Consider the following 25,585-nt stretch of genomic DNA (forward strand, 5'->3'; position numbering starts at 1 on the left):
ATATTCCAATCGGTCCCATTTTTCAAAAAATGCAGTTATATTTAGCTTCTAATTCAAATTGTTTTCTATCTAAGGAAAACCAGCAGATTAGATCAAGTCACTGACTTGCATCATTCACTCCGTCTGCATGAACAATCCCTCATCCTGAACATGTATGTTCAACACCCCATAATTGGACAAGCTGCTCATCTGATAGTCTTAATACACTCATGCTATATAAACTGTGAATAAAGTGAGACTGCATGAGGAAATATTTATGATATATTAAGTTTTTCACAAGTGTTTGACTTCTGTCCTGCAGTAAACCTTACTTTCTGAAAAACAAATGAAAAACTATAATTAGTAATCTTTAAACCTTTATTTCTTTCTTGCTGCTTTGCTTTTCTGTATAATAAGGTGTTTTGAATGAGGACTTGATTATACACAAATGTGTTTAACCCAGTAAAATATGATTTGTCTGTTTGTACAGATTACAGAAGTCAACCCAGCTGGGAGACTGGTGTTGCCTCCATGATGCAAAACAGTGAGTGCATTCTTGAATTTAGTTTTTTATATGGATGTTATCAATGCCCAGCTTCAGCTCAGGGAGCCTTATTCTTGTAGGAGGACATGGCGCCCTGGGCTAGAGCTAGAAGGTTACCCAACTTGCGTAAGTTTCTTTAATTTGTTCAGATTACAGGTATGTTTCAACCTAAACTACATCCAGTACATAGGAAAATGTAACTATTATTATCTTTGTGGTTGTTCTTGATAGGCCCCGAGTTCTGGGTCTTCTATACTGCTTTAAGCAGTACTCCATGAATTGCCATTGCCATAATGTACCGCTATTGCCTTTGTGTTCCAGCTTTCTGTTGAATGTCAGACTGATTATTTCTAATTTAAGCAGGTCCATCTCAGCACAGGGGAATCAGAACAGCTAGATGCTGCTATGGAATATCTGAAGCTCAACTCCCCAGCCCATCAATTCACTTGCTAATATCATAAGTAGATGAAATATGGTTTACTTTAGTACAGTAGGAGGGTGTTGGCAGATTGGACTGCTGTTTATAAGCTGCTTATTATCTCAAAGAGTATGAAAGAGAGAAATAAAGTTAATAAAAATAATCAAAGTAAATAAATAAATAATGGGAATCTGTCTCAACAGATTAATCAGGAGTGATGAGGGAGGTGAATGCTTTCACAAGGCACTGTATGGTGTAACATGACTGGCTGCCTTTAATGTTCTTTGTGATCTGAACACATCCAAAAACGCAAACATGTGCCAAACCTTGGATGAGACAATAGAGCCAAGTTTGTTAACCTGCTGTAGTTCTGCTGCTTGGTCCCTTACCTCCCTACGAACAATATCTGTTCATTTGGCTGTGTCCTACGCTCATTTTTTCTCCCTAAGTATTTTAGCCCCAGCCATCTTTCTTTTTTCTTTTTGGCAGTTTTGCTCCTCTTTCATCCTAGCTTCTCTTTTTCAAATTGGGAGGGGCAGCTAGCATCTCCCTTTAGTATGCAAACTACCAGACCTTGAATCGGGTGTGTTTCACTGCACACCCGATTCAAATCCATTCTGGAGCAAATTCCACTTCCTTCAAGTTAGATTGTTTCTGTTGTTGAACAGTAATCTTCACTATGAGGGGCCGTTTAGGACAAAATTTACGTTTTGTCTCTCACACACTACCAAAAAGTCTCGCATACTCCAAAAAAATAGCCACGCACACTCCAAAAAATTACGTTTTGTCTCTCACACACTACCAAAAACTCTCGCATACTCAAAAAAATTACGTTTTGTCTCTCACACACTACCAAAAACTCACGCATACTCAAAACAAATAGCCACGCACACTCAAAAATTACTCACGCACATTCAAAAAATACTCAAATTGCGTATACACACACTACTAAAATGTCACACACACATTCACAAACGTTAACTTTCTCGCTCACATACACTACTACCAGCTCGCGCACATACACTACTACCAGCTCGCGCACATACACACAAACGTTAACTTTCTCGCTCACATACACTGCTAACAGCTCGCACACACACAGACGTTTATCTCTCACATACACAAGACTAAAGTTGAACACACACACAGTACTAAGACTCGTTTTATGTATGTGTGAGAGCGAGACTTTTTATGAATGTGTGAGAGCGAGACTCTTTTTGAATGTGTGAGAGCGAGACTCTTTTTGAATGTGTGAGTTGTCACGGAAGAGGCGGGGCATAATTTTTGGATCAAACTGCGCATGCTTAGATCCTAAACTATAAGTTTCGATTGTTGACTCACTGTATGTTCTATTACTTAGTATATTTGTGCTTTTAAATATATATAGAACGTTTAACTTTCTTGTAGATTAAATGTGCTATAGAAATAAATGAATCTGATTGATTGATTAAAAATAGCAAAATTGCTGTAGTACAATCTGTCCACTGGGTGCCAGTATTACAGGAATTATTAACCGGCGCCAACTAGTGCCGAAGAAGAAAGAGTTTGCTATACCGAACATGGCTAACTCTAATTGTTTAAAATGGCAGCTGCCTGACCAATTCTCTCTCGTTTCGAATTAGACATTTAATCTACAAGAAAGTTAAACGTTCTATATATATTTAAAAGCACAAATATACTAAGTAATAGAACATACAGTGAGTCAACAATCGAAACTTATAGTTTAGGATCTACGCATGCGCAGTTTGATCCAAAAATTATGCCCCGCCTCTTCCGTGACAACTCACACATTCAAAAAGAGTCTCGCTCTCACACATTCAAAAAGAGTCTCGCTCTCACACATTCATAAAAAGTCTCGCTCTCACACATACATAAAACGAGTCTTAGTACTGTGTGTGTGTTCAACTTTAGTCTTGTGTATGTGAGAGATAAACGTCTGTGTGTGTGCGAGCTGTTAGCAGTGTATGTGAGCGAGAAAGTTAACGTTTGTGTGTATGTGCGCGAGCTGGTAGTAGTGTATGTGCGCGAGCTGGTAGTAGTGTATGTGCGCGAGCTGGTAGTAGTGTATGTGCGCGAGCTGGTAGTAGTGTATGTGAGCGAGCTGGTAGTAGTGTATGTGAGCGAGAAAGTTAACGTTTGTGAATGTGTGTGTGACATTTTAGTAGTGTGTGTATACGCAATTTGAGTATTTTTTGAATGTGCGTGAGTAATTTTTGAGTGTGCGTGGCTATTTTTTTTGAGTATGCGTGAGTTTTTGGTAGTGTGTGAGAGACAAAACGTAATTTTTTTGAGTATGCGAGAGTTTTTGGTAGTGTGTGAGAGACAAAACGTAATTTTTTGGAGTGTGCGTGGCTACTTTTTTGGAGTATGCGAGACCTTTTGGTAGTGTGTGAGAGACAAAACGTAATTTTTTGGAGTGTGCGTGGCTATTTTTTTGGAGTATGCGAGACCTTTTGGTAGTGTGTGAGAGACAAAACGTAAATTTTGTCCTAAACGGCCCCTCATACTTCACGTCTGACCACAGATTCTCAATTGGATTGAAATCTGGGCTTTGATTAAATTAGGCCATTCCATTCCATTTGCACACTTTACCCCAAACCATTGAAGTGTTGCTTTAGCAGAATGCTTTAGGTCATTGTCCTGTTGGAAGGTGAACTTCCATCCAAGTCATCCAATTCACTCAGTGCTGCAACATGGCATCACAAAAATATGTTTTTGTGACTTTAACAAGTAAAATAATTAAGTTAAACTTAATAAAGTGTGCAATGTTTGAAATTTTCATTAATTAATTAGTAAATTTATTAATTAATTAGGACATACTGTAGCTCCATTTATTTAGTTCAACAATTCATTGAGTTCATTTTTTGGAACTCAACCTGGTACCAACCTGGTACTTGGTAAAAGTACCAGGCAAAAACAAAAAAACAGTACTTGGTATCAGGTTGGCCAGGTACCAAATAAACAAGGCTTCGTTTACCTGAAGAGACTGGAGACGTTTCCTATTGAGAGCAAGTGACGCCACAGTCTGACTGTCCTACCATCAGTCATGAATAAAAAGGCAGATCCTTGAACTACTCTGCTTGAAACAAAAGCCTTTGTATTTTCGAGTCATGTCAGCAGCAAAAGGTGAGAACCTTGATACCAGTGACTGAAATGCACTACAATTTGGTTAATTTTCAGTAACCACTTGTAGTTAATTACTGACTGAACTGTAGAATCAAGAAATTCCCTACATGCAGTGAACATTTTTCAGCTGAAAATGTCTAATCACCATCTAAATATTTCACAGATGTCTAGATGATTGATTTAAAAGAGCCTATATGAAACTGCTTTCAGACATTACTGGAAGTTTAAATGTAGCCAAGATATAATATGGAGCAAAACCAAAAAAAAGCAAAAAGCAGTTGCCAGCTCAATCAAACTCTGAACTCTTTGACCTCCAGTACTGTAATGTCCTACGTGAACTATTTGTAAGGATACACAGTTTTCCTCAACCAATGTATAAGTCAATCACTTTTTGAAATGTTTTGTTCTGAGTATTGGCTTTATTCTCTAATACAAACAAATAACTATCACATTCTGGATACATAAGAAATTAGTATTTAAAATGGTGGAAGGTACAGCTAAAATGATGCTTTCCTGACGTCAATGAAACAGTCACCTGTCTGCGTTGCCATGGAGGAGCTGGATCGTTGCTTCAGTCGGCTCTGTTGACAACAACAGAATCCTGTTACAGTGGGAGTTAATTGAAGTCAGGTGCAGTGTGAATGAGTTGATTTGAAGGGAAAGCCTGAGCTTCTCCCAGGGGCCCGCCTGCTTTGTGTGTGTGAGTGTTTGTGTATCACAGAGGATTGGGGCCAAATTGACTCCATATGTCTTTCTATTAATTTAGTGTCAATAGAGGAGAGTCCCAGTGTGTTTCTCAGAAATGACACCATGATTATCATTTCTACAGTTGAACTGCTGGCCTTCCAACACACAAGAGATATAAAACAGCTTGACGGAGTTAGAAAATATTCACAGTCACAGCAGGTACCACAATAGGGATCACTGTTCCTATAATTGAATTGTAGAAGACATAATAGGTACTATGCTAAAGTTTGCAGGATTATAAACCTTACTTTTTAGCAGCATTTAAAAGGAGCTAAGGGTGGTTGTTGTCTGTCATCGATCATTGTCTGTTTTACCTTTAGTCAGAGAATCTGTAACCATCAAACATAATGTCACTGTCACAGCCTCCCCGTTGGATTTAGGGCTGGACATTGACTCGGCTTTTTTAATACCTGACATGCTTTGTCACTCTGGTCTTACGTTCATGGTTGGTTTCCTGCTGAAATGTAAACCTTTACCCAGTCAAATCCCTGGCAATCCAAATGCTGCCCTGTATTTACCTTAGCTCCATCCATCTGACCACCTTCCCTATGCCTCCTGAAGAAATCATCCTCACCGCATGGTGCCACCCCCATGCAGAAGTAGAGCAAACCACTGACAAACAAACAGTGTTATAGTGGCAGAGGTAGTGGAAGTCAAAATGATGCCCAATACATTTTTGAGTAATTTTTACCTTATCAGCCAATAATATTTTTACCTTATCAGTTTTTGCCTCACCCAACTGAGGCAAAAACAACAGGCAGAAAAATTCTCCAACAAGTCCTACATCAGATCTGTAATATTATTTGCGAGAAACAAAGTTATCAAAGTTAAAGCCCAAGTCTTGTGCAGCCAGATGAAGAATGATTGGCACAAGGTTTCATTGGATGTGACTGTGAAAGTTGTGTCGGACGCATTTTGTATGCGCAAAAGTGGGTGAGTAATGATTTAAATAATAAAAGCTTTTGAAAATCTGCCTTCAGGAAAATGCTTCAAAATAAACATTAACATAAAAAGGCGATTAAATGTAAATACTGCAGTTACTGCAACACATTTTCATGCTGCCATTGAGCTACCATTGGAATTTACACACATAAAATCAAGCATAACTACCTTCACTTATTGATTTTTGATTTGACTAAGAATAAGTGTCATAGTGGCAAAAAATGGGAGGCTTACTGCCAATTGCCTTCATGCAGGCGAACATGTGGTAGTTGCTATTGATCACAGTTTCATCCAACTGGATATGAGTTGATTCATTTCTTGCATTATTCCGGACTACGTTTGGGTTTTGGAAATGTAATAAATTGTATTCCACCCTCTAAATGCTCTGGGGAATGGTTGTCGAGATTGCATGTTCCCCATTGACAACGTTTGACCATGATTAGCTATGATTTTCTTCAAAATCTGTATGAACGCAGCACATTCTCAATGATGAACCCCGGCAATGTTGACAGAGGTTCAGTTCCTCCAGCTAAGGGGTGTGTACTTTGGGACAAATTGCGACCGCTGATTGGTCAGTTGCTGACAAATCCCCTATAACAATTGACAGGTGGCGTCATGTTAATTGGGAAGTGCACTCACTTTAATATGATGTACGTCTTCCCACATGAGATTACCCTGAAAAATCATGGCTGTGTTGGGAGCTGGGTAACAAGCATTCCTGACTGTTTAACTATTTATCCCATTCAGTCATCCAAGTTTAATTTCCACAACAGATTTTAGTTTTCGGAGCCTTTAACTTGTGCCACAATAATGATTGGTTTTGTTTGTGAACCCAACTTCTCATGCACAATCAGCCTGTCTTACTGTGGTTACATCTTAATACATAGATGGAAAGATGTTATTATAACAAGTTTTAAATTAAATACATACATCTTCTTTCAGCTGTATGTTGTACAAGCTGGTACATGTATCTTATTCTCACATGTACCTGGTTTTATGCTTATGTGAGATGAATGTCTTTTTTGTTTACTGAAATTTGGTCAGTGTTGCATAGTTGCTTGCAGTTTGTTTCAATTTGCTTGTGTTATGGCTTGTTACCTCTGTAGGTGAATCCCAACGTAATGTTGCTGTTTAATGGTTGTAAAACATATAATTCAGTTGGTCTGAATTCTGTCTTAGAAATGATTCAACAAAAAGGTTTTATTGGAAAAGCTTATTTCAAATCCATTACACTTTCATATTTCTGGAAGTGTGATGGGGTTTTCTTGTGTTTAAAGTGCACTCGCTGTCAAAAAATCTTTAGCTGGTATTGATCACCATTGATCAAAAATACTGAAGTGGATAATTTCCGAGGTGGCAGTACTTCTTACTTCTTCTACACGGCTGCTTAACTTTATGTCAAGTTTTAGTTGAGATATTTAAGGTTTTTTTTTTTTCTTTTACATGTAGATTTTGGAAAGGGATTGAATGGGAAAAACATATTGCAAATTTATTTTCAAATATTTCTAAAGTAATACCACAAACTTGAGAATTTTGATAACAAAAAATAATAATAATAAAAAAAAACAATCAAAGAACTGCTTAACTTACAAAACACAACTCACTCACTCCTCTCCACCCACTCAAAGCTTCTCCACAAACTCCAAACCAAACTGAGGAGATAGGGCCTTCTGTCGCTCCACGTCTATGAGATGCCCTCCCTGACACGCTGAGGGAAACACAATCCACCTACTGTTTTAAGAAAGGCCTTAAAACATTTCTTTTTAGCTAAATTTTGGGTTCCTGTCTTGGGCATTGGTTTTAATCTCTTTATTTATTCATTTATTTAATATTTAATTATTTTTATCCATTACACTTGCTTGCTTTTTTTTTGGTTTTGCCCTTTAATATCCAAAGATATAAAGGGCATTGTAAATGAAATCTATTATTATTATTATTATTATTATTATTATTATTATTATTATTGCTATTATTAATACTATTAGTGTGATAACTTGGCCTTATCTCAAATAAAACATTGTATTACTATGTAATGTGTCTATGAAGTATATTCAGTGTCTGCTGAGCTCATTAACTGTAGTGTTCCTGCTCTCTGGAGCCAGCATCTCACCTGCTGAACCATTTCCGCCCCTTTTTAGTTTGCATGTGTACTGGACTGCATCCAAATCAGACTGTCCTATCAAGTTCTGTGTGCGTGTGCTGGTGGGTGTGTGTGTATGTGTACTTTGACTGTATGATTTAGTAATTCACTGCTGAGAGGTTTATCAATCCACAATATGTTTCCTTCCACTGAGCTCATAAAAGCAACAGACAATGGGTTCAGTGAAAATCTACTTAACTTAACAGTGTCACAGCACTATGTGCCCCTGCTGAGACATAGCACTTCTACGCTTTATCAACACAATGTTCAAAGGCTTTTTTCTAGTTTTTTTTGAGCAAACACAAGTGAACAGGAACAAATCAAATGATCACATAAAAGATTTTGCTGAGTTTAGTCACAGATAAGAGGCCTAAACGACATAGCTGCTCTGTACCACTTAGTGGTTGATTGTCTGTCGTAATCCTTTTCACAGCTTTAGAGCATTCCATTTTCTTGAATGTGATCATCACCTCTGCCTGCTCTCTGCCTCTACTCTCAGTTTCTGTGATTTTGGCTTTACCTGGATCCTGACTACTGCCTCACAGATTGTGGACCGGTTCTGTCCGTCTGTTGCTGACCTGGGCTGTTTCTATTGAGTACCATTCAGTGTTGGATTGTGGACCCCTGCCATTTCCATGGTGTGGTGTCTACAAGAAGTGTGTGTGCTTTGACTTACCCCACTACTATAGTTTTCTCACTCCTTGATACCATCATTCCTTAGTTTTCCCTCTATGTAGTTAGGTGTCAAAATCCTCAGTAGATGGAAAACTTTTTATCTCAATATGAGATACTGTATGTGAGATATGCAAGATAAGCGCTAATGCATTAATAATGCAGTTAATACGTTTGCTGTGGTCTTTCAGGCTCAGTTTCTTTTCCTTGCCTCTCACTTTGCCTGTCACCTTCCTATTTGCTCTGCAAAGCCAGAACAGCAAGTCGGGGAGAAGCTGCCAATCACCGCACAGCACAGTTCTGCCAAAAAGCCGAGATCCATGTAGGAACCCTTTAGCTGATGGGTTGGTTGTAATTTACATGGTTGTAAATTAACTAGTGCTGTGCTAGTTAGAGTCTTGATATAATTTTATAAATGTATGGGGGTTTTTGTGTTTGATGTTGTGTGCTTATTTTATAGATTATACACTCAGAAAGAGTTTTTTTTTTTTTTTTAAATCAACACAATCTGCCCAGTTAAAGATGCACCAGATTTTGTTGTCATTCATATGTCAATTTCTGGATTTTGGTTTATCTCGTGTCTTCCAACATAGGAGACTGGAAACTTGCTAATGTCAACTCAAGCTAAAATTTAGAGGGTATGAATATCGCCAAGCAATAATTTGATGGTATTTTGTTTCGGAAAGATAGTTAAACAGAATTAGGGAATGGAGAACACATCTTCCTAAAAACAAACAAACAAAAATGTGCCACTGATCATGTTGTATGTCTCCCAAGCACATACAAAAAGAAGTGTGTCTGTAGCATATTTCAGTAACTGAATAATAGATTTAGATTCTAATAATTGACATGAGGTAGGCATAATGCATTTGGCTTCTTAACAAAGTGTATGCCTCGATTTAAAAATGTAAAATCTAAGCACCCAGGCTATTTTCTCTATATTCACCTTTATATTTTCCTCGTTAATAAAATGGCCTGTTTCCCTTCTTCCTTTATTTCTTTCCCTTTCATTTTATTTCTGTGTGTTTGTGTGTGAAGGTCACAGTGGAGTAAACCAGCTTGGAGGTGTGTTTGTAAATGGAAGGCCTTTACCTGACTCTACAAGGCAGAAGATAGTGGAGCTTGCTCATAGTGGGGCTCGGCCATGTGACATATCCAGAATACTACAGGTATGCAGAACTGCTGAGAGGATAACATAACTTGTGAACAAAATTAAGTGCTAGCTTTTGTTTTCAGGTCTGGAGTTCAGAATGTTATTGGCACCTTAGATGCAATTTTTCATAAGTTATTGTTAAAGTAGATCCCTACGCCTGTGCTGTTTTAATGGATTTACAATAATGCTCAAAGTATATACCTGTGATTGTAGGTAAAAACCTTGATTTCCAGTGTTTGCCTTGTTTGGCTATGATAACAACCAATAGTTGGCTGTTGTCATGTTTTTTGTAGAATCAAGATCTGTATTCACATACACATCAAACGATCAGTGTTATTAATACTTTGATCACATTATTGCATATCTGCCTTAAGTTTCAGTAGTGTAGATGGACATGCTCCCCTAGATAAACGCTGCTAAAGGATAAGGACCATCTGAATATTTGGAGTGGCTCCAGCTGAAAGCAGCTTTAACTCCACTCTAAATAATGCAGTTAATACATTTTTTGACCACTCAAAGACCATTGAACTTCTATCTGATGATAGCGGGTTAGTTGATAAATGTGGAAAGAAATGTTGTCAGAGTGAACAATGCAAAATACAGTCATTTTCAATACATTAGAATATTCGTTCAGATGAGGCATGTTTGAAAGAAAAAAAAAACCTTTTGAATATAATAACCTTTAAGCAGGTATTATATGTGTTTAATACAGAAAGTGCACATTTCTGTATTAAAAATGTGTTTTACTGGTTTGTTGTAATATTCTAATTTTAAACTTCACATATTCACCCAAATTCCAATAAATATGCACATAGACTTAACAGGATTTAATGTTTCAATAAGACCCTCTTCCTTTTTACACTGTAGACCAACATTACGGTAAATTCACTTCATGATGCGTCATTATAATACCTGATGAGATAGGAACCAGAAAAAGGACACAGAAGCTTCTAGGCATGCTCAGTTGGGCTGAAAATGTGACATCAGAAGACTTTTGGACGCTGATTGGCTAAGGGGGGGAAGTCCCTGGTTTTGTCACAATAGTGACTCTCGGACTCTCCTGTACTTCTCTGCCTGGCTCCCTTTCAGGTTTTCAGATTTTTTGAGTTAGATTTAAAAAAAAGTCCTAGACTGAGCAGACTGTTCAACATGGCGTCCATGTATCCACTGATGTGTTGTGTACAGATCATGTTATGCTGCTCTTCAGACTGTGGTGCTGCTCACTATATGAGAACATCACCCACTAGAACTGTTACTCATTTGTAATGTAAAAGGACAACATAGTTTTCTCATTAATCTATAAATCTTTTACACAAATAAGATTGCCCTGGTGAATCAAAATGTGTTTTATACAAGCACATTTTGCTGTAAATACAGCTGCAATTCTTTTGGGCTCGACAAGATATTCTTATTCAGATATTGAACATGAACTTTATGGCCTTCATCCAAACTTCCAAGAAGAAAAGTAATGCTGCTCATCACACTGAACATGTCACCACTATGGTGAAACATGGTGGTAGCAACATTGTGCTGTGGGGATCCATCCATCCAGGCTGCAGGAGAGCTTTGTCTATCTCTATTGATAGACAGTCCAGGGTATACCCCTCAGAGAAACACAGGAGGATCAACACACTCACACCTAATGTTTAAAGAGACCAAGTAATCTAACAGGTATATCTTTTGGACAGTGCGAAGAAGACGGAGTACCTGGAGAGAACCCACACATTTAAGGGGAAAACATGCAAACTTCATGCAGAAAGATCCCAGAAATCCACAGCAAGAAGATCTTTCTTGCTTCCAGCCAACCATGCAGCCAGCTGTGCCTTTGTGCAAGCCATTGCTTCTCTTTGTGTACATGAATACCAATAAAGTCGTTTCTTATTGTAACAAAATTGTTGCTCGAGAATGTAATGCACTGTGAGTAACACATTGAGTAATGTTTTACTCAAAGAACTTGTAAATCTGGACAAAACAGTGAGAAGATGGATTTCTGCTGTAAAGTAGAACATCTAATAGACAGCTCTGCTCTGATGTTTTTTTTCTTTCCACTTCTTAAGAGTTTGTTTTACAAAGATGTGAACTAACAAATGCAAATCTCGATTTCCTTCTCTTTCCAGGAAGTGTTCACTTACGGTGGCAAATGCCACCTTTACACTGTTACATCTGGGAGATGTCTTTTCACATATCAACCACTTGAGCTACAAAGTACATTTTGTTGAACTTCAAAATCTAGAATCAATCTGGAGTAAGAACTAACTCCTGGAACAGAACATTCACACAGGAACAACAAAGACATGAATGCATGGTTTTATATCCTGGATAGGCGATTTATCTCAATTACCTGTGAGGCAAGCTCATGGATTCCTTTAGCAACTTCATGGAAATCTAAATTGGGATTCTCTGTTCTACATAAAGAAGCAGCCTAAAAGTTATTTCATGTTGTAGAAACAGAACATATCTCACCAGGGGAACTTTCTTTACCCAATGCAAAGAGCAACTGTTTGATCAAAGATGTTTGTTGTCTGTTTGTCCAGGTGTCTAATGGCTGTGTGAGTAAGATCCTGGGTCGGTATTACGAGACGGGCTCAATCCGTCCTCGGGCCATAGGAGGGAGTAAACCCAGGGTGGCAACTCCAGAGGTGGTGGGAAAGATCGCTCAGTACAAAAGAGAGTGTCCATCCATTTTTGCCTGGGAGATTAGAGACCGACTACTGGCAGAGGGAGTCTGCACCAATGACAATATACCCAGTGTAAGATCACTTATGTCAATGAGAGCTTAGTCTGTCAACTGGCTTGATACAGAACAGAGAAAACTAAAGAGAATGCAATGTTGACTTAATCCATTTATAGTCTAAACCGGCTAAAGAACTATACAATCTGGTATAGTTCAACATGTTATTTCAAGGCACTTTACAAAAGAAATCGCACATACATTTCAGTTGATCCTCATTATTCTAAAACAGTGCATCAAGTTGAGTTTATTATTTATACAGGTTAAAAAGTTGTCAATCTAAGACATTGTTTCTCAACTCTGGTCCTCAGGGTCCGTTGCCCTGCTTGTGTTAGATATCTATGTTTCAGTACTGCTGTTTCAACTGATTGCATAGCATCTTCTGCAGCCATGAAGCGCTGCAGAAGTCTGTTAATCATCTGCATATAGAAGTCAAGTGTGTGGCAGAAGGGAAACACCTAAAACATGTCGAGCAGTGGTCCCTGAGGAGCAGATCTGAGAAACGCTGGTCTAAGGAAACCCAGCAGTTTGGACTGAGTCACTGACTTGCAGCATTCACTCCTCATGGACTGAATGCTGCAATCTTCCCTTGCTACTGTCCACATAGCAATGGAAGACAGTGTTGTCTTAGTTTTAATTCATTAGCAAGTCAGATCCAACAAACAAGAAGTCATCAGTTTAACTTAACCATTACTGCAGGAAAGATGAAACAACATCCACTGTCATGCTGCAGGGAGAAACTGACAAGTCAGTCCATGTTTTTCTTCTTGGCCTTCAGCAACAATCACAATACATTTACTGTGATTTCTTTTCATTTAGCATCTAATCACATACCTGATCAACAAGGCCATCGCTTGACACCCTTGTCCTTTTGTCCCATCCGGAGTTCGCGCTAGACTTTTTTGTTCTCTGTCATTTTGACTGACAGAATTTAAAAAATTGGTCATGTTCTATTTTTACCTGTCAAATTATAATCATATCAACATAGGTTATTCAGCTGCATTTTATGCAGTTAACTTAATATTCACCTAGTTGAACCGTGAATCCAGATCCCATCATACATAGAGCAGATTAAATCATCTAACTTTTTCTCCGTGACAAAAACCACTGACTGTGGCTCCAATAACTTATAATAAATGAAATTAAACGACTCCACTTAATTACCAGCACTTCACCCTCTGGGGTCTGAACTCACTGAAGCTTTTTGAAAAAGCTCCAGGGAGCCACTAGGGCAGCACTAGAGAGAAGCATGTAGCTCTAGAGCCGGTTTAGACTATAAATGGATCGCATTTACATTGCATTCTCTTTAGTTTTCTCTGTTCTGTGTGTAATGGAGACCTGAATTAAACGCGCCATTTCAACCAAAGGTTTTTTAAAGCGTTTCTGAACCAGACGCGCTCCAGAGCGTCTGGTCCATAACTCTTCAACACGCTGTCAGCTCCCGGTCAGCAAGACACATTTGGTTCAGTGTCCAAGAGATGATATTCAGAAGGATTTTTTTATTAATTGATTTTAGTTGGCTCTGCGATGAACTCTTTGCGTTAAGTCTATAATGTCTGCCTGTGTGCACCAGTCAAGGGTGTTAATTATAACCTGTCAAATGACTGACAGGCTTCAAATTTTCCCGTTGTTTAAAAGAAAAAACGGTCAAATACGGAAATATTCCGTTAATGCGACCTCTGGTCCCATCATAACCACACATCTGAGTGTGTGTGTGTGTTTTCAGGAATTAAATATGATAGACTAAAACTACACAATTAAAATTTTTAAAGTGGATAGAAAATAACTCATTCCATCCTGCTGATGGGGAAAAGCAAAAGGAGAGGGAAAGCAGGATGAGCAGCGCCACACAAGATTATGATTGGCAAGTGCTAAGACACACCTCCTGACTCTGATTGGTTGTTTTTAGTTGGCAGTGGGAGGAGGCAAATGGGCTTGACTTTTCACAGATTATATCTCATACTACACTGTTACAACAGTGAGTTTTGACAATATGAAAAATATTTTTTTTATAAAAGTTACATACTGCAGCTTTACCACCAACCTGACATTTTTTCAAGAAAAAAAACACTGCAGTATTTTTTTTTCAAATGACTTTATGTTTATTCCCAGGTTTCATCAATAAATCGAGTGCTCAGGAACTTGGCCACTGAAAAGCATCCAATGGGGACAGGGGCCACTGAAGGAATGTTTGACAAACTGAAGATACTTAATGCACAGGGCTCCTGGGGAGGACGCTCAGGGTGGTACGCTGGGACCACAATCCTGAACACAGGTAAGACATCTTGTTTTTACTAAGTGTTTAGCTGTGAATGTCTGCAAATTAGGTGACACGTTGTGTATCATCTCCAAGTTTGTTAAAGCTACTCATGCCAATCATGCTTACACTGCTTATTATGCTAATGGCAGAGAAACAACTTACCGTTCCAGGAAAACTGTTTATCTGCTGTCATCGGTGGCTATGCTAACTAGCCTGAGCTTTCATGGCAGGCTAGTTGTCAGGAAGGAGCTATAGCACAGCTGAGAGCAAGGGGGCTGGAGTGAGCGACTCCTATATTAGGATGATTGACAGCTCTAAGACCCTCCTCCTGGCTCTAATTGGTGTATTTGTTCAGATGACAGCAGGTCCTTAGAACCTCATAAACACAGTACGTTCATTTACAACTCAACTTCCACTGAGAGCAAAGTAGCAAATAGTGTTGATCTTCAATTTGCAACCACAGATATTCAGTCTAGTTATGCATGAGTTAAAATACGTTTGTTGTAGATTTCTGTCAGATCATGTGGCTGATGGCTTCCTTTGCTATGTGAGGTAGGCTCATATGCTTCTGCTCCTCCTCCATCATCCAGGGATTTAAGAGTGAAACAAAGCTACGCTACCTCCCCATCAGCCAACAACATGTTTGTGCACGTGTTTGTGTGTGTGTTTAGGTCTGGGTGTGTGTGTCCAGGAGGGAGAGGGGCATCTGCTCTCATTATCATCTCCTTCTGCATCACCGACTATGACACTTAGCAATAGCTTTATTCTGTTTTGCAGCTCTTGTCTGTTGGGATAATGAATAATTAGGCTAGCAATACAAAAAACATAAGTCCCAGAGGGAGCTGCAGTCAAGCTTGTCTGCATGTTGGGGATCTCTACTCTGGTGTGGATTTTAGCTGACGCTAATCTATATTTCTGGGTTTGAGTAATAAATGATATAGTGTTTTCTCATGAACTCACCAGCCTCTAGCTTAGTTATTTGAGCCATAGATTGAACAAGATGTTGGAAACATTCCTTGGAGATTTTCTGCTATATCAACATAACAGCATAATGATACATAGATTTCTTGATCGACTACAAGTGTTCTGTTGGACTAAGCCCTAACTGAAGTATGTTGCCAGTCTGTGTAATACAACTGTTTAACACAGCGTGATAAAACAAGCTATGCTACCAAACTGTCATTAGTGACTCATTAATGACCCATACGCCTTACATACAGGTGACTGGATAAATGACGAGAAAAAATGGCCCAAAGATCATTGGCTCTCAATGAGATATGAGTCCCTCTAAATAAGGCAAACATATACATGGTGAGCAATGGCAACAGATTAGGGTTTTCCATTAAATGTTAGTTTGTTTTTTTAAAAAATAATTACAATTTTTAGATAGAATAGAATTTCTGATCTGATAATGAATTTTACTAAACATCACAATGATTTCTGCTCAAAAACATTTAGTGTGAACAGGACATTATCCTCAAACATCACCAACTGTCAGATGCATTAAAATGATGCACAAGAGTCAGAAACGAGGTGTATCATATTACAAGAAATGTGTTGAATATGTGCTATTCATCTAAATACATGACATGTGTGATAATAAGAACTGTGTATTTGGCGTGAGATTGATTAAATGTTCAAGCTACTGCATTTACATTTTAGTTAATCTTTGTAACATATCAACTCTTTTTGAACATCTTTGTTTCTAAAAAGTAAAGCAGGGTGCACTTACTTTTTGGAAAAACTGTGAACATGATGTTTTATTTAAATCATTTTTTTTTAAAAGCTGTTTTTTTTAAATATACATTTCAGTTTAAAGTGCAGTATTCTGTATCTTACCAGATCTGACTAGAGTACAACTTATCTCACATTTTTTCTGTTTTACTGATTGACTACCCAACAATAAGCCCAACTTTTATCTTCTTCCATTCTTTCTTCCCTGCTTTTTTGGTGCAGACTGCCTTCAGACAGACGGAGCGGAAAACAACATTTCAATCAGTTCCAACGGTGACGACTCAGATGAGACTCAGATGAGGCTTCAGTTGAAAAGAAAGCTGCAGAGAAACAGAACATCCTTTACACAGGACCAGATAGAAGCACTAGAGAAAGGTACTAGGGGAGTGTTAACCAAAAGCTACATTTCTTTAACACATCCTGTAGAAATGACCTCAAGTCTGAGATATCAGCTGGGTTTCACTTCTTATTTGTTCATGTAAACAAAGTTGAAAAAAATAGTATTTACTCCAATACCATATTTGTATAGTGGTATTTCTCTTCCAATATGCCATCATGCCGATGTTGGGAAACTGACTCAACTTTTGTAAATTTGCTGTAAGTGAGATCAGATCATTTGAAGCCTCACCTAAATCATCTTTCTTCAACAGTGCATTTAGCCACAGTTCAAGTGCTTAAGACACCTTTTTGGGTTGTTTGATAAAACTAAATTAATCTATTATTTGAAAGTCTTTCAAAAATTAAATGTAAATTGTCAATTTATGTTTCATAATCATAAAGCCCACATAGAGAAGCTTTTACATTTTGTGTCAGACTGTTAGTTGTGCAGCATCATGACAGGCAGCCCTTTGCCTTTCAAGTCTCCAATAAGCTGATTAAGAGGATCGGTACAGGCGGCTGTCTCAGCCAGCAGAACAGAACAGAATCATTCATTTCTAATGCTGAAATCATCTGTAACAGTGGCCATAGCTAGATTAGTGATACACTGATATCGGTCTTATCAATAATGACTTCATTTAATTTCCAAAAATCTCAACTAAATCTCTATTTCCATTAAAATCTTATAAATAAAGTGAAAAATGTTTGGGATTTTGGGGTGAAGTTTTGTTTTGTGCACCTAAGTTTACATTTTTATTCATTTCAGAATCTCATAGAACAGGTTGTTTTATGATTAGACCCTGAAGTTGTCAGGTGTTCTCAAAACATATAGTTTGAGATTTAAAACTAATTTACATATGTTCTTTTGAAATATGCTATTTTTTAAATATATAATTTTATTTTTCGGTTGTAGAATTTGAAAGGACTCACTATCCAGATGTTTTTGCACGTGAACGACTTGCCAATAAAATCGATCTTCCTGAAGCAAGAATTCAGGTAAGCTGCAGAAGTTGGAGCTTCATTTAATTTTCTCTCCACACTTAGTCAACAAGCATGTTCACACAGACAAGTAGAGGAGTCATCTAAGAAACAGTTTGGCTGAATAAAAATGAATAATAAGATTCACAAGTGTGGACCTTGTAGTATTTGTCAAATTGGATTGAATTTTGAGGTAGACAACATTCTCATTGCTCTGATTTCAGATGTAAAACCTGAGGTTCTCTGACACAAGACGGATGACTGATTCAGAGCTTTTACAACAAACTGCAACAAAACAAAGCATAGTTAGACTGTTCTTTTCTCTCAAAGAAGGTACAGTGAAAAAGAAGTTGCCAACTTATCTTACATATGCAGTTTTCATCATGTAAGATAATCTTACACCCTGATCCATGTTGCCCTGCAGTGGACAGCCATCACAGGGAACACAGGGACACTAACAACCCTGCAACAGGGAAAACAAGAAGTCCCATGACTTCCAGGAATCTAATTTCAAAGGATTTTTGGCAACTTTCTCAAAGAAAACAACTTAGTCGTTTTGCTCTTCCAAAATAATCTGAAGATTTTTTTCCTGGTGCTTTTCTGTCTGGAAAAAAAACATTACTTTGTGTTGTGAGTAAACCTTTGGCAGAAATGCATTTCCTAATTGAAAAGTAGAAACTTGTGAAGATACTTGTTAAAAATGAGCAAACAAGCAAACATAGATAATAAAAACAACCTGTTAAATTCATTTTAAATCAGTTCATTTAGTTCATTTAAATACAGAAAAAAAGACTTTATATATTTTTTCTTAGTGGCATCAAAATTTGCACCATAAAATTTTTAGAACAATTTGGATTTTTTCTGTCTTTAAGCACAATTCATTTTCATTCTGAATCATTTTCTTCAGACACTGTAAAGTGAACTACTGTTCCTTTGGCACTGGTTTACTGACTACTCCCCTTATAGACTCCCAGACATAACAGAATAGGATCAACTCTAGGTCCTTATTCCAGGTTTTTTCATTTCACAGCACACAGATACAAGCAGAGGGTCTCTCCTGGCATCAGAGTTTTGTATAAATGGGGTTGGATGTTAATCATGGTGAACTAGTCCTTCCACCTTGTCTAATCCTTGTTCAATTCCTGTTTTTTGTGCTGTGTAGGTTTGGTTTTCAAACAGACGTGCGAAGTGGAGAAGAGAGGAGAAGTTAAGGAATCAACGTCGGCAGGTGTTGAACTCCTCCAGCCATATTCCCATCAACAGCAGTTTTAGCAGCAGTGCTTACTCATCTCCAGCTCAGCCTTCAGCACCAGGTACCAAATGAGGCAAACAGTGTGTCACAGCAAACGCTCTACTGTTACCGACGCCAACCACAACAAGAGCAAAGCGATTCATTTCTGGAATTTAGTTATTCAGTTCTTGTCCAAAGAACAATTGATCTGCCAATGAAGGAAGCATTGCTATTAATAACAACCATTAGTTAAACCTATTTAGTAACAACAATTACTAAAAACATTGTCTGCTTTGTTTTACTTAATTCCAGGAAATTAACTCAATTTAAAGGTGAAATTTTTGATTTTTTTTTTTATTGAGTCGAGGGTATGAGGAGAGATCTACTTTAGAAAACTCTTTAACAATTTCATCTCTGATAAAGAGGAAGGCAGTCTAGTAAACAGGCCTGCAGACAGAGCACTACATCCTCTCCACTCAAATCCTGGAGGATAGAGTTCAGTCCATGAGTGTGGATCTATGGAATTTCCACTGGTTGTAGGTGTAGGTCATCTTGAAGGTTGAAGGTGTCTTTCTGCACTGAGGATGCCTCTATTGATGAGAAGAGTGGAAGATGCTACCAACTCATTGTTCCTTCCAGATGCAGTCACCCCATTACGATCAGCATAGCATTCTCTACATCTTCTTCAAAATCTGGTCCAAATCCAGTTTACAGAATCTTGCTTCCAGCAGACAATGCAAATACATTTATTGCTACTTCTTAAATTGCTTGGCTGCCATATTGAATGTTTAGGTTGGGAAGTAAAGATTTACTGTGACTTCAATCCATCTGAAGTGTGTTAGAAAAAAAATGGAAGGCTTTTCAGAATTATATTACGTGGTCGACATGACACAAAAAGTGATTTTTAAATAGATAATTTATTTCTTTTTTATTATTGTTATTGCGAAGTTGGTCTTTATTATGCAGACAAAACACTTGATCCTTCAGATGAATGACATATTACTGCCAGTGTTTAGGTAACTTTGCAGGCTATTTCCATCAAATCTTGTTTTTCTTGTCATTGCTAAGTTACTTACTGTCTGTACAATAAGTACTAAGTCTGTACTTAGATAAATACACATAGGTACACTGAAATAACATTTTAAATGTAATTCTAATTCAAAGCAACTAAAGTTTTTTTCTCTCCTTCCATTAATTTTATGCTGATGCTAATTTTGGAGCTAGATTATTTTTGCTTGTCCTCTTATCCAGACTTGTCACTCAATCCCTTTGTTTGTTTCTTTCTGTCTAGTGTCCTTTTCTTCAGGATCCATAATAGGAAGATCGGATCCGGTTCTGTCCAATACCTACGGCCTAACAATGCCCAGCTTCAGTATGGCCGCCAGCCTGCCCATGCAAGTAAGATTACTTGATATATCATAGCAGAAGGGCACCATATATGTGTGATGATAATCAGTGGACTTTGTTTTGCTACTGTGCACCATCATCATAAATCTTTGTGATATTACCATTTGGTTGAAGGTAAATCTGTGGCAGAGGACGCCAGAAATCATTGAAAAGAAAACATTGTTCAATGAAATCCATTGTTCACTGGGCTTTCACTTTTCTTAGGACCATTGTTGTTTTTTTATTTTGTCATATATCAGATATTAAAGTAGATACATGTAGTGGATGAATGGATAATAATAACATTTCATTTTTAAGGATTTACTAGCAAACCGATATAAATTTGATCTGATATGCTGGACCTCCACTGTTAAATCTCTTTTTAGTGTTTGGAGGTGATCACAGTGCTCACTGGAGAAAACATGCAAACCAACCTGCACAGGAAGGTTTTGAATGGCAACTCTAATCCAAGAGTATAGGGTTGTGTGCAAAACCTCAGATTTTCTGTAAAAAAAAAGAACAAAAAAAAACAGTAATAGAGTACGAAGTATTTGTCTAAGCACATCATGTTGACATTCAGTTCCCCAGCTTTAATGCAGAATGTTCTTTTTCCAGACTTCAAACCAGACCTCTTATTCCTGCATGCTGCCCAACAGTCCCTCTGTAAACAGCCGCAGTTATCAGACGTATACTCCTCCACATATGCAGCCACACATCAGCAGCCAGTCAGTGACGTCCTCCACAACATCTTCAACAGGTAGGAACCGCCACAGGTCTTAAGTCTGCCTTTGAGCCTGAAGTGAGTATAATTATTACCTCGTCTTCACCGCCTGTCTTGAAGGCCCAGTATGCATATATACTACTGAAAGGAAAATAAATTGTGTGGTTTTCATTTTTTATGAGATTTTGTTTATTTATTACAACAACAACGTTATCATCACAGTGTGAAGTTACAAAGGACTCCCAGGGAACATATATTTGCTAAACATACATGCAATCAATGCCTAAAAGATTTGTATACTAAAACTGGTACATACTTGGTCTAAAAATAAACTTTTTTCAATGGGTTTTAATTGTTGATTAGAAGCATAAATGTAAAACTGTTTTAGCCAAAATTGACATGCATAAAAGCTATTATAGTAGAAAGAACTATTCTCAAACTCAGAAGATCTAGAATGGCAACTCTGGGTCTTTACAAGATGAGCTTCAAGTTCACACCTCTACATCTGTGCAAATAATGCATTACATCAGAGGGCTGGTTCACAAAATAGGATTATGAAATTCAGGTGAAGAGACAAATCCAGGCTGACATAGCGTCATCAGTTCATCCTAACTTCATCCGTTTCACAAAGACCAAGTCAGGTTTACGTGCAGCTATATCAAGCCAGGCTAAAGTAATCCAGCAATGCGCATCCACAGATTTCTTGAGCAGACCATGAGGTCGATCACAGATTCACTGATGCTACACTAGATCAATTGCATACGCCAAAGAGGCACATTAGTCAACAATACAGATGGCCAAGGCTGCTATCAAAAAAATCTGGGTTTCCATTCCACCGCAGTAGAACCACAGGCTGATCGCCTTCATGGCAGGCTGCACTGATGCAGTAATTCATGCAAAACGAGCCCAGACCCGGTGCTAGCTGACTAGAAACAAACCTACTTCTTAGAAGTCTGACATTGCTATTTAAGATATGCTTTTTATCGATTTTAAGTGATATTTAAATGTTTTGAGGCAGAATTTTGGGTTTGCAGTATCTGTCAGCCACAATCATCAAAGTTAAGAGCCGTAAAGTCTTGAAATATTTCACTCTGTGTCATGAATCTATTTAAAGCAGTGGTCTCAAACCCTGGTCCTTCTGGGCTGGTGTCCTGCAACCTTTACATGTCTCTCTGCTTCAGCACTCCTGGCTCACTAGCAGAGCTCTGTAGAGCTGGACTGGAAGTTCCTCCATCTAAAGGAAGCAGGTCCTCGAGGAATGCATCTTGAGACCACTGTTTTAATGTATGAGCTACACTTTTTGAAATCAGTGACCAAAAATATTGAACTTTTTAATATTGATTTTATTTTATTTTTTAAATATCCGGTGACACTTTACTTGATGGGGTGTGAATAAAACTGACATGACACTGTCATAAACATGACATAACACCTGTCATGAACATGAAGGAGTCTTTATGAATATTTATGACTGTTGTCATAAAGTGTCATTCGGTAAATCATGACACTTTTAATACAAAGTTGACATTATTCAAAATGTCTTTGTTATGACAACTTGACATTAACCAAGAAATCATGATCTGTCATAAATTTGTTATAACAGTTTTACTGATTAAACATTAAAAATTATGTAGGTAAGAGATAATACTAATGACACAGTAATGATACTTAAAGACATTGTCATAACTGGTGCTACTTATTCCACTTGATGTAAGAGGAATTTTTAATGACTGTTTTTAAAGCTTAATTAAATCTACTGTATATTCTTGTTCCTACTTGTTCCGCTTTATTTCAGGGAGAAATAATGACTATTTGTAAACGTTTTTGACAGCGTAATAACACTTAATGACATTATTATGACTACTATTGTGACATATTTATGACATGATTATTAGTTAAGGTCAAGTTGTCATAACGAAGACAATTTGAATAATGTCAACTTTCTATTAAAAGTGTCATGATTTACGAATGACACTTTGTGACAACAGCCATAAATATTCATGAAGACTTACTCATGTTCATGACAGTGTCATGTTAGTCTTATTCACATGCTGTCAAATAAAGTGTTACCAAATATTCTACATAATATCAAGTTGTGAAAAAGAAAAGCATTAAATTTAGGAGCCTATTATGAATGTTTCTATAAGATTATTTGAAAGTTGCATTAGATTAGATGCCAGTTTTTCTATAATAATGTTTATTCTTTTTTTAGGTCTGATTTCTCCTGGCATCTCAGTTCCAGTCCAAGTTCCTGGAAGTGAAGCAGAAATGTCTCAGTACTGGCCACGCCTGCAGTGACGCCTGCAGTGACGTCATGGCCGCCTGTGGTGGCTTCAGGAACAGGACTTTGTAATCGTCAGCAGGAGAGAGGTCCATCACTGTCGGACTGACTATCAGAGCCAAGCTGCTGCGGCTGAGTGCTGGCTGAAGCTCGGCAAAGGCAAAAAGACAAAGTCTCCATTGGTTGCTTTCCAGGAAATCCTCTGACTCCGTTTTTAATGTTCTTAAAAACTGACAGAATTTGGATCCTGTTATACAGCAGAAAATGTTGTGTAATATCTGGTGGATCAGGAAGGTGGACGGTCTTTTGGTAACAGCAAGCTTTGAGAAGAAATAAAAAGCTTTCAATGTACATGGACTATTCCACTGGGAAATATTTTACCTCTAATGCCATTTGATCATCTTTACATGCTACTGAATTTGTGGAGAGTCTCTGCCTGGATAAAAAGACCTTAATGAAACTGAAAGTGTACTGTCTGCTGTGTTTTGTTTTTTCTTTAACAGACTCCAAAAAGCCTTGACCTCAGACATGTACAGGACTTTAAAAGAAGCATTCTTGTGATACACGTTTGGTATTGTAAACCATGACATATTTGTGAACAAGCATGACTCAGACTTGAAAGCGTTAGTGTCCAAAAGATGTAAATTAGTTTCTAATTTCAAGTGTGAAAGTGTTTGTCTTAAGTGTTCTGACAGGGTTTCCACAATAAAGCTGTAACAACTGCATTGCTGTGTATAGGTTTATATACGATGGGCAAATCCACCGTGTGCAAACTAGAGTTCAGCATCTTTTTAAGTTTGAAGACACAAAGACACATTTCCTTTTAAATTAGAGCCAGGCAGGATAGCATCACATTCTTCAGGACTGAAGCTGTTTGTCACGTAGATTTAAAAAAAAAAAAAAAGCTTCTGCTGAAGGTTTGTGTAAAATGTAATTAAAAAGTATGGGGAACTGAGCTGCTGCCAGGCTGCTTTTTACAACAACAACAAAAAATGGCCAGGAAGGTTGAACAAGCCACAAGATTCATACTCTTTTCTACTGAGCTGGCCTTATATTTGTGCAAATTATTTCCTCAATCAAATAAATTTCCCAAAATATGTTGAAAATGATATTGTTACTATTTCCAAGTTTAAAATTAAACTTTATGATTGGAGTGTGTTCTAACTGATAGCATCTAGCATGCAAAGGCTAACAAGGAGATCTGAAATGAACTCTGTGCAGAAGATCTGTCTTCCAGGGGAATTCCCTGCTCCGTTCAGCTGCTGTTCAGGTTGTCATGGTGGGGAGAAATCATACTCTCACATGTATGAAACCGGTGGGTTTAAATGGGTTAAGTTAAAATAAGGGGATGTAAATATGATCCATGATTAACAGATGGCTCTTTTCATTCTGACAATGCATCATAAAGTACCGTATATATTTATATAAGCTACTTGTTTTAATGGGAAATGTCACTCCATCCCCTTTTTGCAATTATTCCACTTGATGTAAGATTAATTTTTAATGACTGTTTTTAAAGCTTAATGAAATCTATATTATTAGTCCTACTTGTTCCGCTTTATTTCAGGGAGAAATAATGACTATTTGTAAATGTTTTTGACAGCGTAATAACACAGACATGACTAAAAACATCTAATCACTTACTGATTTCAAAACTTCACTTCGAAATTTGTGACAGAAGAAAGAAGAACTGCAAGCGGATGCTGAATGTGCCAAGTTCTCTCATTGTCATGATCATTGTTCCTATCAGCATCATTCTCTGTCTTCTCCTGCATCAGTTCCTTCATTTTGATCATTATCATCCTCTCCTGCAGCATCATACTCACCATTCTCCTTTACATGTCGTCCAGCCTGAGCATGCCTGGAGTCCGGGCCATGACATCCGGTTCCCAGGTTCTCTGAGAGACCAGGGACCAGAAAGTGTCCACCCCTGTCCCACGCTGCTGCTCCTGTGCTCTTCAAAGGTCCACTTCTCCTCAGACCCCAGAAACGTAAGAGCATACATAACCATCCTTCAGGTCTCCTATTCGCAGCTTTGCAGCATCTGGTCCGATATTTCAATCTCCTTTGTGGGTCCCAGCAATGTCCTGGTTGACATGCAGAGCTGTGTGTTCCAGGGGACTCCTGGCCAACATCCCAAAACACTTTCCATTCACTTCCACTG

At 37.9% G+C, this 25,585-nt stretch overlaps 1 protein-coding gene across 1 annotated transcript; it reads left to right on the forward strand.

Annotated features, from left to right (window-relative positions):
- Positions 1-474: 474 nt before the first annotated feature.
- On the forward strand, positions 475-24,146 carry LOC114133790 (paired box protein Pax-6-like). The gene is made up of 10 exons (XM_027999868.1): positions 475-523; positions 9,607-9,737; positions 12,256-12,471; positions 14,565-14,727; positions 16,669-16,821; positions 17,738-17,820; positions 18,965-19,115; positions 20,325-20,431; positions 21,035-21,176; positions 23,353-24,146. The coding sequence occupies exons 1-10, from the start codon at positions 511-513 to the stop codon at positions 23,436-23,438; spliced, it is 1,245 nt and encodes a 414-aa protein (XP_027855669.1). The 5' UTR covers positions 475-510; the 3' UTR covers positions 23,439-24,146.
- Positions 24,147-25,585: the final 1,439 nt, after the last annotated feature.

The sequence above is a fragment of the Xiphophorus couchianus genome, chromosome 2 (genome assembly GCF_001444195.1).
Source record: "Xiphophorus couchianus chromosome 2, X_couchianus-1.0, whole genome shotgun sequence".
Classification (NCBI taxonomy): Eukaryota; Metazoa; Chordata; class Actinopteri; order Cyprinodontiformes; family Poeciliidae; genus Xiphophorus; species Xiphophorus couchianus.

Coding starts and splice junctions, on each gene's coding strand:
- LOC114133790 (XM_027999868.1), top strand. Junction 19,116..20,324: donor AGCTCAGCCTTCAGCACCAG/GTACCAAATGAG, acceptor CTTTCTGTCTAG/TGTCCTTTTCTTCAGGATCC. Junction 20,432..21,034: donor CCGCCAGCCTGCCCATGCAA/GTAAGATTACTT, acceptor TTCTTTTTCCAG/ACTTCAAACCAGACCTCTTA.